This window comes from Peromyscus maniculatus, chromosome 23, assembly GCF_049852395.1.
Source record: "Peromyscus maniculatus bairdii isolate BWxNUB_F1_BW_parent chromosome 23, HU_Pman_BW_mat_3.1, whole genome shotgun sequence".
Lineage (NCBI taxonomy): Eukaryota > Metazoa > Chordata > Mammalia > Rodentia > Cricetidae > Peromyscus > Peromyscus maniculatus.
This window is the reverse complement of record NC_134874.1, coordinates 51,795,733-51,810,314: the sequence shown is the minus strand read 5'-3', so window position 1 is coordinate 51,810,314 and position 14,582 is coordinate 51,795,733. Positions and strand designations below refer to the sequence as shown.

Below are 14,582 nucleotides of genomic sequence, written 5' to 3'. Positions count from 1 at the left end.
GGAATTTAGTCTATTTGAAGAGCTCATTGATTATATTCACAGGGTGGATGGGAGAGATATGTTCAATGAGTGACTGTGTGATAGCAATGAATCTGTCTTGGCTTCTGGAAAAGTAACAGGAGTGGGGTTGGGAAGGATAGCAACCCTCTCTGCTAAGGGCATTTCCTTGGGAACAAGAACGTGAATGGAAAAAATTTTAATAATTTAACAGAAAATAATTTTAAAAAATCACTGTGGTTTTTTTCTGAGCCTTGATTGGTCCATAGCATGTGACATCACACGGAATCCTTGTGAGGTGTGCTAGATACTAGCCAATGAAAAGGCATTGCTTGAGGCTGGGTTTTGTCTGTACTTCGGAAAATCTGTTGGTTGATGGGAGAGCAGTTGGACTCTGTTGTTTCCCATATACTTGACCTTTTCCCTGACCTGTTGTATCTGGACATAGTGAGTTTGATTGCCAAGTTCTCAGTTGGGGATTTTGTCAATTGTATTTAATTATTTCTTTATTTACATTTTTGGTTTGGGTAGTATTTTTTTTTCTGTAATTCCTTTTTCTTCATCTCAACTTATTTTCCTTCTATCACCTTCTTTTCTTTGTCATTCTTGGCAGTATTCTTGTGTATTTTACAAATTTATTGTTATATATTAAATGCATAGGATGAGGAATTTGATCATGACTGACATGTGGCTGTACTCTATTTTGATCATATTTATCTGCTACATTTTATTTCCCGAGCCATTGAACTGGACAAGTACTTTGTCAAAGGGACAAGTCCCATTGAATTGGACCCATTATACAAAGGCTATCCCCCTGCCTGCTCATGTACTGGAGTGAACAAAATGTGACACTTGTGTTTGTGGAACTGGCATGTTTGTAGTAACACTTTCACTAATTTTAAGTTTTTCCTGAATTAGGCATTCCATTCCACTGATGTCTGATTTAGGACTTACCTCAGTGTGGTATGTATGCTATGCCCTTTGGCAATTTGTGTCTGTGTACGAATTTTGAGTGTTCCTGGTTAAAGACGTCTTGATCATGAAGTCTGGTCTTATTCGTGTGTTGTTGAATTTGAGGTGAGCTATCAATTATTCTCATTCAGGTTTTTTCCAATCTGGCAGTCAAGGATATTGGCTGATACTAGGATCTTTTTGAAATGTCTTATCTGGTTTAAAAATTGGGGTAATATTATTAATATTATTAATAATATTAATGAACTGTGCTTGAAAGTGTGCCTTCCCTCTGTTTTATGAACTACTGAAATACTGCGGATCATTGCTGCTAGTTGTTGAGATTGGACAAATTGATTTCCAGTTTGTTAGTTTTGGGTCCTGGGATTTAGATTTGGTGCTTCATATTTATATTTATTTTATTCAGTTTTCTTTATATTTATTCTTCTTTTGTACACTACATCCTGACTGCATCCTCCCCTCCCTCCACTCCTCCCAGTTGCCCCTCACCTCCTCTCTCCATCTGATCCACTGTTCTTCAGTTTTCCTTGAGAAAAGAGCAGGCCCCAAGGGATATCAACTAAACATGGGATAACAAGACTCAATTAGATTATATTTAAATTTTGGTTTTTTTCTTTTTTTTTAATGTGTAAATACTTTTGAAGTAACATTTAATTTTTTGTTCTTTCAGAATTTTATTTTATTTTTAATATTATAAATTTTTCTTTTCATTTTACATACCAACCACAGATTTCCCCATCCTCCCTCCTCCCACTCCCAAGCCTTCCTCCCAACCCACACCCCATTCCCACCTCCTCCAAGGCAAGGTCTCCCATGGGGCCTCAGCATAGCCTGGTACATTCATTGAGGCAGGTCCAAGCCCCTCTCCCTGAACTAAGTCTGCACAAGGTGTCCCACCATAGGCACTGAGTTCCAAAAAGCCTGCTTATGCACCAGGCATGGATCCCAATCCCACTGCCTGGGGGCCCCCTAGCCAGTTCAAGCTAAACAACAGTCTTGCCTTAGTCCAGTCCCATGGGGGCTCCTCAGCTATTGGTCCACAGTTCATGTGTTTCCTCTAGTTTGGCTAGTTGTCTCTGTATGTTTTTCCATCGTGTTCTCAATGTCCCTTGCTCATAGAATCCCTCCTCTCTCTCATTGATTGGACTCCTGGAGCTTGGCCTGGCCTTGGTTGTGGATATCTGCATCTGCTTCTATCAGTTACTGCATGGAGGCTCTATGATGACAGTTAGGGTATTCACTGTTCTGATTACTGGAGTAGGACAGTTCAGGCACCCTCTTGACTATTGCTAATAGTCTAAGGTGGGATCATCTTTGTGGATTCCTGAGAACTTCTCTAGCACCCTGTTTCTCTCTATTCCAATGATGTCTTCTTTTATTATGTTATCTCTTTCCTTGCTCTCCCACTCTGTCCTTTTTCCAGCTCAAAACCCCCCATTCCCTTATGTTCTCATCCTCCATTTCTTGCCCTCCATTACCCCAACTAACCCCCAGTTTGCTCATGTAGATCTCATCTATTTCTCCTTTGTTGGGCTATCTATGTGTCTCTCTTGGCATCTTCATTGTTAGCTAGCTTCTCTGGAGCTGTGGGTTGTAATCTGGTTAACCTTTGCTTTGCATCTAGTATCTACTTGTGAGTGAATACATACCATGTTTATCATTCTGAGTATGGGTTATCTCTGGATAATTTTTATATACATTCTCATAAGCAATTGCGTGATACATTTCCATACATGCCTATACTGTACTTTGATCATGTTCCTCTGCAGTATGTCAGTCCCCCACCATATCTCTGTGACTGATACTGTGACTTTACACAAGCCTAGCCCTCTCCTTCCTGTGACCAGGAGAGACCAAGTAGATCCTGTTTCTGTCTGTGGACCTGCCTTGTCTCATAAAAACTATATCTAGTTTAGCTTCTTTCCTTATAACACAGCAGTTCTCTAGTCACTGTGCTGAGTGTGGATTCTTCCCACAGTCTCCTTATGTGCTATGCTGTTGTTCCATTTGTTACAAATGTTACTTCTGCCATTCTGACCTTGAACAAAGGCTCTTTAGTGTGTTACTGAGATGGAGGTGAAGTATGAGGGACTCTCATGAATGATTTTCACATCTATGTTCATCAAAGAAAGGAGCTCACACTTGTTCCATTTGTTGAGCTTGCTTGGTTGTGGGATCAGGCTAACACTGGCACAGGGGTGAGTTTGGATGTGTTCCTTTGCTTTTTCTTTCTTGAAGTATTTTCTATAACCCTCGTGTTCATTCTTCTGCAAAGCTTTGAATGATTCAGGGAATCCATGAGATCTGGGCTCTGCCTTGTTTGGAGCTGATTTTGTTGCCAATCCACACTGGTGTTTATGACTTATGTGTTTAAGTGTTTTTATTTTATTTTAACACAATATTCACACATGTGTAAGAATTCCTTTCATATTTTATAATTTTCTAGAGTATAAATACTGTAACATCCTAAAGACCATCTGGACTGTAGTTGTATCAGTTATAACATCAATTTTTTTTGGTGTTATTTTCATCTGATCTCTCTTTGTTTGCATCGTGGCACATCTGTGAACAGAGCAGATCATTCTTTCAGGATTCTCAGGATTTTCCTTTACATACCAAATTTACTTATACCAACTCTGTTCTTTCCTAAGATTTCTCATCCACTGCCTTGGGTTTGGGTTCTTCCAATATTTTTATATCCTTGAAGAGCATCATTAGATTGTTTGGGATATCTCAATTTCATAATAGAGAATCCAAAGTTATGTCCTCCCCTTCTTAAACTGCATTAATCTTTTTCTTTTAGCATTGTGTGGGGCTGAAATTGTCCACAAGATAAGGTGGTTGAAATTGATCAGAACACCATGGGCAGCCACATGGATGAGGACATTCTTGAAAAGGATTTCAGGATGTTAACATCTCTAGGTTGTGGTTCCTTCGGGGAGGTGAAGCTGGCCTGCCACCTTCCAACACATACACGAGTGGCTGTCAAGGTCCTTGAGAAAAACACCAACAGAGTGGCTGACATCAGTACTGAAGTGAACATCCTTCAGTCTTTAGAACACAGGAACATCGTTCGATTTTTTGACATGATTGACACACTGACAACCTCTTATCTGATTATGGAGTATGTGGCAGGAGAAGATCTGGAGAGCTGCCTCCAGGCACTGGGCTGTCTAAAGGAGGAGGAGGCTAGAGGGATTTTCCGGCAGGTGGTGTCAGCGGTTCACTTCCTCCACCAGAGACACATTGTACACCGTGATATCAAATTAGAAAACATCCTAGTCGATGCAGCAGGAAATGCAAAGCTTTGTGACTTTGGTATGGCAATTGAAATCACAGAGGGGCAGATGTTGGAGGAGATCTGTGGCTCCTTGCTCTATTGGGCCCCAGAGATCTTGGCAAGAAAGCCCTATGATGGACTGGCAGGTGATATGTGGAGCTTGGGTATCGTCCTGTATGTCCTGGTCACAGGGCACTTTCCATACATGGAAGAAACCCTTGAAGGTATGCACAGGGTCATCACCACCACAATGTGTCCCATTCCCTACCATCTGTCAAAACCCTGTTATTTCATCATTGCCCGACTACTCATGGTCCCTATCTGGTACCGATTCACAATCTGTCAGCTTGTGGAAAGAGCATGGCTGGGCCCAATTCAAGAACATGTACTGCCTGCCACCAAAGAAATCCTGCCCAAGGTCGTGGAGACAATGTGCACCATCGGCTATACCTGTGAGGAGATTGTTTCATCCCTAACTCACAGGCGAGAAGATAATCATGTAATGGCTACATGCAACATTCTCAAATATCAGCTGAGTGGTGGAGGCAGCCATCAGCAAGAGCAGATGCCCTGGTTAACCAACAGCCCTCCAGGTCCTGTTCGCCTCCCTCTCCCCTTGACGAGGAGAGCCAGTGAACCAGCATTTACAACCAGTACACATGCTGGGAAGGGTCACTTTAAGGAGGAGGGTGTGGAAGAAAGAGGCAAAAGATGTAGAAGCTACACCATGCCTCACAGATCCTCCTTCCTGGAGGTGCTGTCCTCTTCAGACAACACAGTCCCAGAAAGAGATGCTCTTATGGCTGACGTCATCAACACTGCTACAGAGGACACTGAAGTCAAGAGGAATTCTGTTGACTCCCTGTCTGGCAATCTCTCCTCCCCTGAATCAGTCTTGGATGAAACACCCACAGGATTTCTGAACCTGGGCTTCTGTGAAGAAGATTCATCCCAGGAGCCAGACATTCCCAGTGACCAGCCCCAGGTGGCACCCACAACATCTGGATTCAGGTCATTCAGGGTCTGGAAGCTGGTGAAGAAGCAAATTTCCCATGCACTGAGAGCACTGTGCAGCTGCTGCTGCTGCTGCTGCCTGCCCACCCCAAGGTGAGCCCTAAACCCTTGCATCAGGGGCTACAAGGAAAGAGAGGACAGTGGAGACCTATATGGAGAACGGTTGGTTGGGCCACACAGATGAATTCCTATGTTGTCTTTTCAATATGCCATTTTAATATCCTTATACCCCCTCAGAAGGACAAGAATTTGATATGTAGTACATTAGATGGCAAATTCACAGCTTCCTGTTCATGTAAAGTCCTAGGAGGTTGAGGCAAAAGCAGATAGCCTAAAATGGGGACGACAGGGTGGGAAGGAAGGGAGGAGAGTTTTTCTAATGGGGTTAAAGGTTCAGAATGGCGGAATCAGGAAGGGAAATATAACACAGAAAATTATCTGTCAAAGTCACTAATAGAGGTGCTTTCATGTTTCTTTCTCCTTTGAAGTGTGGAAACTGAAATGGCCCAATAGAATTCCAGACCTGGTGAGGAGTGACTGCCACAGAAGTGAGCCAGAACTCATCTCCAGAGTGCCAGCTCCCTCCAACCCAGGACAACAGGCTCCTGCCTGCATTCATCCTCCAGCTATTGGGTCTGAGCTGCCATTTTGCATCTCTTTCAGTTTAATCCAGCTTCAGAACTGTTGTGGGACAATTGGGGGTCATAAGTCACATGGACCACATGACTCTACCTTCCTAGCTTTGGTTGTGCTTGTAGGACCACTCACACTGCATGGAAAACAGCAGCCTCTACCACCAGGAAGGACTTCATACCAAACTAGGCTGCTCATCATCTTGGTCACTTAACCCTCCAACTTACTCTGTGACTGCCTTTTGGACAAAACAGCAAGACCTGTGTAAATCCTCTGGAAAATGGAGGTGGGTGAAAGGAGATAAAGAGGACTAATTGGGGAACAATTTCAAGACAGGAATAGGGGACATGAGAGGTGGTGTAGAATACGGAGTAGAGTCTGTCCTGAGGACTGCCTGTCAACAAAGTAACATGAAAGAGATGTGTGCTGACCTGTGACAGGGGCCGTGCACAGTCTACAGCAGGAACAAACCTCCCCTGAAGTGCAGAGTGGGAGGGAGCTAGGAAGAGCCAGCAATGAGGAGGAGAGGGCCTGCTCTGTTGGTTCCTAGCATGTGTCAAGACACACAAGTAGGATGTTGTCTTGGAAATAACATCCTGTTCATTCCTACAGAGCTGGGGTGAAGCAAGAGAAAGATGCAGCACTATTGGTCAGTGGAGTCCCATCCTCCTCAACGCTGAGTAAGTCTTGTCTGTTAAAGTCTCACTAAAAGAGACACTTTACATATTCTTTTGGGTTTTATTTGGGAAAGTGAATTGAATTAGAGTCTTGGTGTGGTTTAGTGCAACAGGAAGTATCCAGGCTGGAAATCTGTGTCCTGTGTGATGATATGTTAGGCTACAGGTTCCAGTATCCATCCTCCAGGTTAGGGTCTCAGCTGCCATCTTCCCCATCCTTCACCTCACTGCTGCCCCTGCACTGTTGCTGAACATCCCTGAGAATCACATGTAGCATCGACCCATTGAATGTCTACATCTGTCCTGGTTCCTGTGGGACCAGGGTTCCACACCATCTAAAAGGGCTGCCTCTGTCAACAGGACAGACTGGCACACAGGTCTCAGGCTTCCCTCTTCTTTGATGCATTCATCACCTCCAAACTGCTTTCTGACTGTCTTTCAGAAGAACTGCAGGAACTGTAAATCCACTGGGAGATGGGAGAATGGAGATAAGGGGGAGGAAGAGGGGAAAGGAAGTGGAGAGGATGGAGAGGAAATGAGAGGACCCGTAGAGAGAGTGTAGAGTCTGTCCAGATGAGCTTACCTGAAATGAGTCAGGAGAAAAGGAGATTTTCATGGGACAGGGGTCTTGAAAAGTGAGACCAGGAACAAATGTCTCAAACAGAGCAGAGTGTGACCGTGGGTTTATTGCCAGCCATGAGGAGGAAAGACCCTGCTCTGATGGTTCCTGGCATACATCAATGTAGTGAAGTATGAGGCTGCTTTGGAAAGGGGCTTCCATTCTGGGCTACTGAAGAAGGGTCTGACAGAAAATAAGGGTGGCTCCATCATGCAGTGGGGTCCTCTGCCGCTCCTGTCTGACATGTCCTTTGGCAGATCTGATGATGTCTATGTCTTTCTCTCCATAGCCTCCTTCATCCAGGATTCCCTTGCTGTCTCCCACCTCCTGATCCAAGAATCTTACATCATTTTTCCATCTCATGGAGGGAATTATAACTGACATTTGACCTTACCTTAACATTGTTCTGCCCCAATGTGGGAATGTAAGTAGGCCTTGCCAAGCCTGATCCTGGGTTGTTGTCTTTACAAAGCCATAACACTGGACTTCTCTATGACCAATGCCCACCATTGGGGTCAGACTTACAAGGAAACCTTGATCATCATGGATCTCTTGATGACAGCCCCTGGTGCAGTGTGAAGCACTGGTTGAGTGTAGTGTCTGAACTGTTTTCCAGGACACCTTCCAGGTAGGGAGCAGATCACTGAGTTGGCAAGGGGAAATAAACTCAACAGCAAATCCAGGGTCTAATTTGTGTGAATCATGGGCCTGCAGGTAAGTTTGGGTACAGTAAGTGTCTGTGTGTGGTAGAAGATGAGTCTCTGAAGCCTGGTCTGGATGTGGTAAAAAGGATCCCATGAGGTGGCATGTGCCAGCATCCCTGACACAGAGGGAAAGTTATCACTGACTTGCTCAACTGAAGAGCAATGGGAGATTGAGAGACTGCAGAGGTTGACAAGGGAGGAACCAGCTTCTCTGCTGTAGTTGGCCTCCAGCTCCATTCTGACCATTTGATCTTGTCCTGTTAACAGAGACTGATGCATATTAAAGTCTTCAGCAAGGTCTTCCCAGCAGCTGTCAGTTACTTCTAGAACCCTGACCATCTGGTGAGTCCCATGTGCACAGAACAAGATCAGTCATTTTCTTTAAGAAGAGAGAGAAATTTTCAGTTTGTGGGTATCACCTGGTGTCAGACTGTGTTTCTGCTGCATATCAGTGAAGGCAGGGTTGAGAAATGTTTGAGGATTCTGTTGAATTCTAGAAATGTGATGGGGAAATATTCTGAATCCTCATTTTATATTTTACTTTTTTTTGAGACTGGATCTCACTATATAGCCCTTACTATCCTGACACTCTCTGTGTAGAACATGCAGTCTCAATCTCACAGAGATTGACCTTCTTTTTGATGCCTCCTGAGTGCTGTGATTACAGATGTGGACTCCGATGCCTGGCTTCAAGTACTGTACGTATAGCATCAATGGTAAATTCCTCAAAAATTTGAGGGAAAAGAGACAAGTCTTGTGCTTCTTTCACCCTAACAGCTTCAGGGATTGAACTGAAGGTTCTTTCATCCAGGATGGACTACAAACAGCAGCAAAGTCCAAATCTAACCTTCAGAATAGAAGTCTATGTCCACCAGTGAACAGATACCTGGAGGTGAGAACTGCTGTCATGAATTCTTCTGGGGACCCCAGTCAGTGGGCTGGAGGAGGTATGCCCTAGCTGACACATCCTTGGAAACAAGGCACAGAGCATGCAAAGGCTACTTTCTAACCCTGTTTTTATAGGATCCCTACTGCAGTCCAGGCACAAAACCCATGACTTCAACCTGACCAACCAGGAGCGTCCAGATTGGCTACCTGGTCTAATTGATTGAGTTCTTTCAATTTGAGCCTTGAGATCACAGCTGAAGACTCAAGGTGGGTCACTGAGACAGCTGGTGCCTTTCTTGGGATGTTGGAGGCAGGACTTTCACTTTAAGGACACCAGTGGCAGAGGAGGTACATGAAGCCACAGATTCTACATAGGAGCTTCCAGTTCTACTCACCTGACACCCAGATTCTGTCTGCTTGTCTGCTGACTTCCATGGCTCCTCTTGCTCATGGGTCCCACAGTGCTTTTGTTATTTGTCAAAACCACTTTGGGTTGGTTTTAGGCCACTGAACTTTGTTCATACTCCCTGGTTAATGGAGAGCCCAGGGCTAAAGTTTTCTGAAATCTGAACCAACTGGGACTCTATGCAGCCCACTCTAGACAGTGCATGATGATAGAGGTGATCAATCACTCCCAGGAACCTTGTGGACCATTCCAGGAAGACCACTGTACTATTTCATGTCCTGAGTGTTCTGTTGTTCATGTTCTGATGCCTAGGACCTGCACATTTTGCTTATGAAAGAAAACAGTGATCCTTGTCTTTTGGGACAAGCTTGTCACACATAACACAGTAATCCTCAGTTGTATCTGTTTTCTGAAAAATGTCTAAATTTCATTCACTCTTGAGGGTGAGAATGTTCTTTTTATCCTGTATGCTCTTTATTTACTTATTTCATCTATTTATTTCCTTATCTCTCTGCTGAGTTATTTATTTATTTATTTATATATTCATTGTGTGTCTTTTATATCAATATCTTGATCACACTCATGATCCTATCTCTTCACACCTGCCCTCCACTCCTACATCTGCCCAAACAAAATTTAAGAGATTAAAAGGGAAAGTAAGATAAATTTTAAAAAGGGGAGAGACTTCAAGGTTTCCTTGTGGAAGCTGCAGTGACCAAGTGAGACAGAGTGAGTCACACTATAAACCCCTCTGTCCACATGTCTTCACTTGCTAGTGCTCATTACAGAGTCACTGGTCTGGTTCCAGGCCTCGGGTTTCTACTATACTAATTTTGTATTTGATAGACCATGTGTTTCTACTACACTAAGTTTGTATTTGATACTGTCATCGGTCCTTTGCATTTGGCACATTAACTTTTTTCACTGTGTGGGTATGCAAATTTAAAACTCTGACTTCAAAATCACCAGTGCCACAGTACAAACCCGCTTCTAAATAAAGTGTCATGGTTGAGCTGGAGGAGAGCAGATGATGAGAACCAGAGATTGCAGAGGCAGAAGGAAAGAATTGGCTAAGGGATGAATTTGGAGAGGATGAAGGAGAGAGAGGGAAGGAGCCACGGGGAGAGGGTTGCACAGTATGTCTAGCTTAAGTGCTGCATATTTCAAGTTCCCCTAGAGTCCCATTCACATGTCCTTCCTCTTTAAAATGATGATCTCTCTACATCAGGAGACACAGGGTGGTGACTTGCAGGTGTGGCCTGAGACAGCAGAAGTTGGAGCTCTGCAGGAAGTCCAGAAGGCAGTGTGCCCACTTCCCCAGCATGAAGGGTCTGTGTCCAGCACAGGAGGAGGTAAGCCAACTACCACAGGTTTCCCTCCAGAAAATTCTCATTATCAAGGGAATATGTTTCAGGGCTGGTGTTTCACAGCATCCTTCTCTGAGGGGGACTTGAGCCAATATCATGTACAAGCTACCCTTGAATGTTCAGACCCTGTGGACCAGTCTGCAGTGGAATAGCTAGCAGTACTCATTAACCTGTCCACCCTTTCGGTTTCTGATCCTAGTGAAATGTTTCCCCACATGAGGGGAAGGGAGCTCCTTCCTCTCCTTCCTCTCCCTCCTTCCCAGCTATTGTATTTGCAGCCTTCATTTGTCCCCGTGTCCTGACTATCAGAAAAGACACAGCCCCACTGAATGCTGGTCTAGTTTATGTGTTTGTGAAGGGGCCTCACTCTAGGGAGTTTCATCGGAACCATATTTGTCTCCTAACAGGAAAGTGACAGCAAGCTGGAGGAAAATGGGTACCACTTTGGATGGAATGCTGGGACATTGCTCCACTTTGGAAGTGAGTAGGCCTTACCTAGCCTAGGACACAGTGGTCAGAGATGGGGTCAGCACTCTTGAAACTACTTTGTACCCAGGTCCCACAGGGTACAGTGGTCAAGCCTAGATAGCCTTGTTACCATACAGCTAGGGCTTCCCGCTAGGCCTTCTGCTTGCTTGACCTGCTGGGATAATTGTCTAGAGTGTTGTCAGGTGCACCTGACAGGCAGACAGCCTCTCCATGCAGTGAAGGATGGCCACTCTGAATAGGATGATTGTCAAGGCTCATCTCTGGGCAGCACATGGCTGAAAGCATCACTGAGACCACTAGCAGATACTTAGTTTTTTGTTTCTTGTCTAAACTTGACTCTGGCTTAGGGGATACGAAGAATGAGGCTGATCAGGCAGGTCTGCCTCAATCCCAAGAGTAGGTGGTCACTTAGCTTGTATTACAGAGGACAAGAGATCGATAGATGGATAGATAGATAGATAGATAGATAGATAGATAGATAGATAGGTAGATGATAGATGATAGATAGATAGATAGATAGATAGATAGATAGATAGATAGATAGATAGATAGATGGAAGCAGCTGACTCATGGCTACAGAGGGATATTGATATAACTTGGTGTAAGTGGCACATCTCTCCCCTCTGACCCTAACACCATTGAGAAGGAACACTTTGAATCAAAGTTGGTCAACATCTTCTCACACCTGTATGCTGTGACATCCATTCTGTCACTGGCCAGTGACTTAGTCTGTGTTGGGTTCCAGAGACTGGGGAATGGAGATTCACACAACCTAGCAAGGGGAACCAGCCAAGAGACAATGACTGCTTGCTCTTCTGCCCATGTCTGGTTTGTATGTCAGTGAGTGACCATTAAGGAATGTCTCACCCTGAAGCACTTAACTGAACTCATGGCCTGTGGAAGGGAGCCTTGGGTAATGTGGCCAGCCAGGAGACAGCACATGCGGACCAGGACTCCAAACCCTAGTAATGATGGTCTCTAAGAATGTGACCCTTAGGAACCAGAGTTGATGCCTAAGAGGCCAGGTGAGTTTAATGTGAACTTTTTATATTGCTGGCCACTGCAGGGAACATGTGGTGGCCTTTAGATTGTTACATGTCAAATGTCAGATCATGATGAGGCTCACACATTCAACACACTCCTTTCCTACTGCCTACGTCCTGGAGGCAGCAGGAACAGGTGCAGACAATACCTGCTTTTTGTACCAAGATCTTTTTACACACTACCACAAAGTTGCTCAGTAATACTCACTTCCCAGTGGAATAAAGTGAGTCCAAATGATGCTGGGTAGCTTGCTTTTGGACAAAGGCTGACTGGTTGGGACTGTTTAAATTCCTCCAAGGTCATTGACACAGATAGGATGATTAGTGTGGTAACAGCCTGGGTCTCTTTTAGTCTCAGAGGCCAACTCCAGACCTCTCATTGACATCCTTTCTTTCCTCAGATCTGCAGGTTCTGCTGGATATATTCAGACAAACCTCATCTTCACCGTATGTGCATCCTGTCTCATCTAGGCAAGTGTTCAGTGAGCTGGGTGCAGGAAGCACAGCGTCTAGACACAGACATGTTGGTGAAACTGCGTTTCCTTCTTGATCCTAGAGCCCGTTTATGGGACAGTAGCAGAGCAGCTAGGACAAACCTGTCTCTGCAATCAGGGCTTCGCAGGGAGAACCCACTGAGTTCTCCCACAGGAAGTCACATGGGAAGAAAAAAGTCATTATTCCTGCCTCATTAGGTCCTGAACTCCACCAGAAATAAACCAGCTATTATCTGAAAGGCCACAGGTCTAGGGTGGTGAATGAATCTTTCTGATAGCCTCATCAATGGTCTAACATAAGCTTTTTCTTCTAGGTGCCTGGCTATATCTTGAATCGTGGACCCCGAGAATTCCTGACTTGCATGTGTGCACACTGAGCATTGGTGACATGGAGGAAAAAGAGCACCTCTCCCCTCCCCTTCCTGGCAGACTAGCATGCCATTGTCTGAGCTCCAGAGGAACTCAGAGTCTCCACACAGCAACAGGAGGACATGCTGTGGAGGACGATGACATGGTTTCTCTTCCATCATCCAACTATAGACAACCACCCCAAATTACCAACAAGACCTGGGGAATCTACAGGAGCGTCCCCCTGTGAAAGCCTCCCACTGGGTACTTACTGTTGAATCTTGCCCAACTTAGACCCATCTATATTTTGACAGTTCAGAAAGTCACTTTTCTTTTCGGAACTCTAGAGTGGATCTCCTGAGAAGGGCAGTACCCATGGACCATCTATCACAGGCCTCCACTAAAATGATGAGGCAGAACTTGAGGTCATACATTTGGCCCATTTCTCACTGGTATTAGGCAGAGACAATTTACAAAGAAATACTGAAGTATTTAATTAGAATTCCAACATAATTTCTATAAATTGGCATTCAGAATGTTTTGACCCCTGGAGGAGAGAAATCCAAAGCTATATGAGCTCTCAGTTTCTACCAGTTGTTATTCTAAAGGTGACAGATGTTTGCATTTCATCTATAGACTCAGCAAAACCCAGTCTAATGCTCAAATACAAGATGTAACAACCAATGGGACCTAAACCTAGAAAACATGGCCGAGGACAGGAGAGATCCCTCCAGACCCAGATCTTCTTCTTCCAGGACTTCCCACAAAGCCTCAGAGATCCACAAAGACCTACATGGAAGTAATGAAGACTGCATATGTGGAACAGAATAGAAAGCTCAGAAACAGACCCAGTGAAATCCTGCCAGCTGATTTTCTCAGTCACCCATGGAAATCCAGGCAGAGAGAATGGCTTCTCCACCAATGATTGTAGAAGAAGATTTAAAAACAAATAAGAAACCCATTGAAAAACTGAACACAGTCAGCATTTCTATTGGCCTCAAATATAAACACTATAATGCTCACATAAAGTTATAGAAGAGGACTACATATTTTCCTGCCTTATAAAAAGGAAGATCAGAAATAACACAGAGTAGATGAACTGTGGACTCGGGAGCCCTGCTGCCACCAGACATGAAAATACAGAAGCTGGAGCGTGGCTGGAGCAGACACTCCCCCAGGACATCCAGAGAGAGCCTGGCCCCTGACACATCCCAGCAGACAACAAATCCCTGACAGTGAAAGTTGTGTGGCTCTGAGGAGGTGGAGGTGTAGTGTGTCCTGTGTGGTGTGAGGAGGGCTGAAACCTATCATATCATGTGGAATGGAGATGAGCTGTCCAGCTGATCTGATAACAGCACTGTATTGATGGTCCAGTCAGCTGGGGAAAGCAACAGGTCTGACACCTAGATACTCACATGTGCTATGCATGCCTCTGCCACTATTAACAACTTGCATACAGGGTCTGTGTAAGGACATGAAGGACTGCCCTCACCCACACTCTCCACAGAGTTCTTTAGGTATTAGGCCTAGATATTCAACTCCCTTCTGATGTCCCACACGCAATGCTAGATTCTAGACCAGGCTAGACATGCCTCCAACCACAATGTCCTAAGACATGGGGAAATGTACCAGGCCCTGTTGCACACTTTAT

The 14,582-nt window shown here is 44.6% G+C and overlaps 2 protein-coding genes across 3 annotated transcripts in view; both read left to right on the top strand.

Annotated features, from left to right (window-relative positions):
- The window catches only part of LOC121826529 (cytochrome P450 3A25-like), a 319,487-nt gene that overhangs the window by 213,570 nt on the left and 91,335 nt on the right, over positions 1 to 14,582 (top strand). The gene's annotated exons all lie outside the window — the stretch shown is intronic.
- On the top strand, positions 3,773 to 13,195 carry LOC107400010 (putative sperm motility kinase W). Its single transcript, XM_076560742.1, has 9 exons — positions 3,773 to 5,356; positions 5,752 to 6,182; positions 6,509 to 6,576; positions 7,482 to 8,788; positions 8,920 to 9,051; positions 10,419 to 10,542; positions 10,965 to 11,037; positions 12,491 to 12,560; positions 12,898 to 13,195. The coding sequence occupies exons 1-2, from the start codon at positions 3,831 to 3,833 to the stop codon at positions 5,774 to 5,776; spliced, it is 1,551 nt and encodes a 516-aa protein (XP_076416857.1). The 5' UTR covers positions 3,773 to 3,830; the 3' UTR covers positions 5,777 to 6,182; positions 6,509 to 6,576; positions 7,482 to 8,788; positions 8,920 to 9,051; positions 10,419 to 10,542; positions 10,965 to 11,037; positions 12,491 to 12,560; positions 12,898 to 13,195.

Bases quoted from the DNA above. Each gene is read 5' to 3' on its own strand.
- LOC107400010 (XM_076560742.1), top strand. From the start codon at position 3,831: ATGGGCAGCCACATGGATGAGGACATTCTTGAAAAGGATTTCAGGATG. The intron at 5,357-5,751 runs GTGAGCCCTAAA...TCTCCTTTGAAG, and splicing joins TGCTGCCTGCCCACCCCAAG to TGTGGAAACTGAAATGGCCC.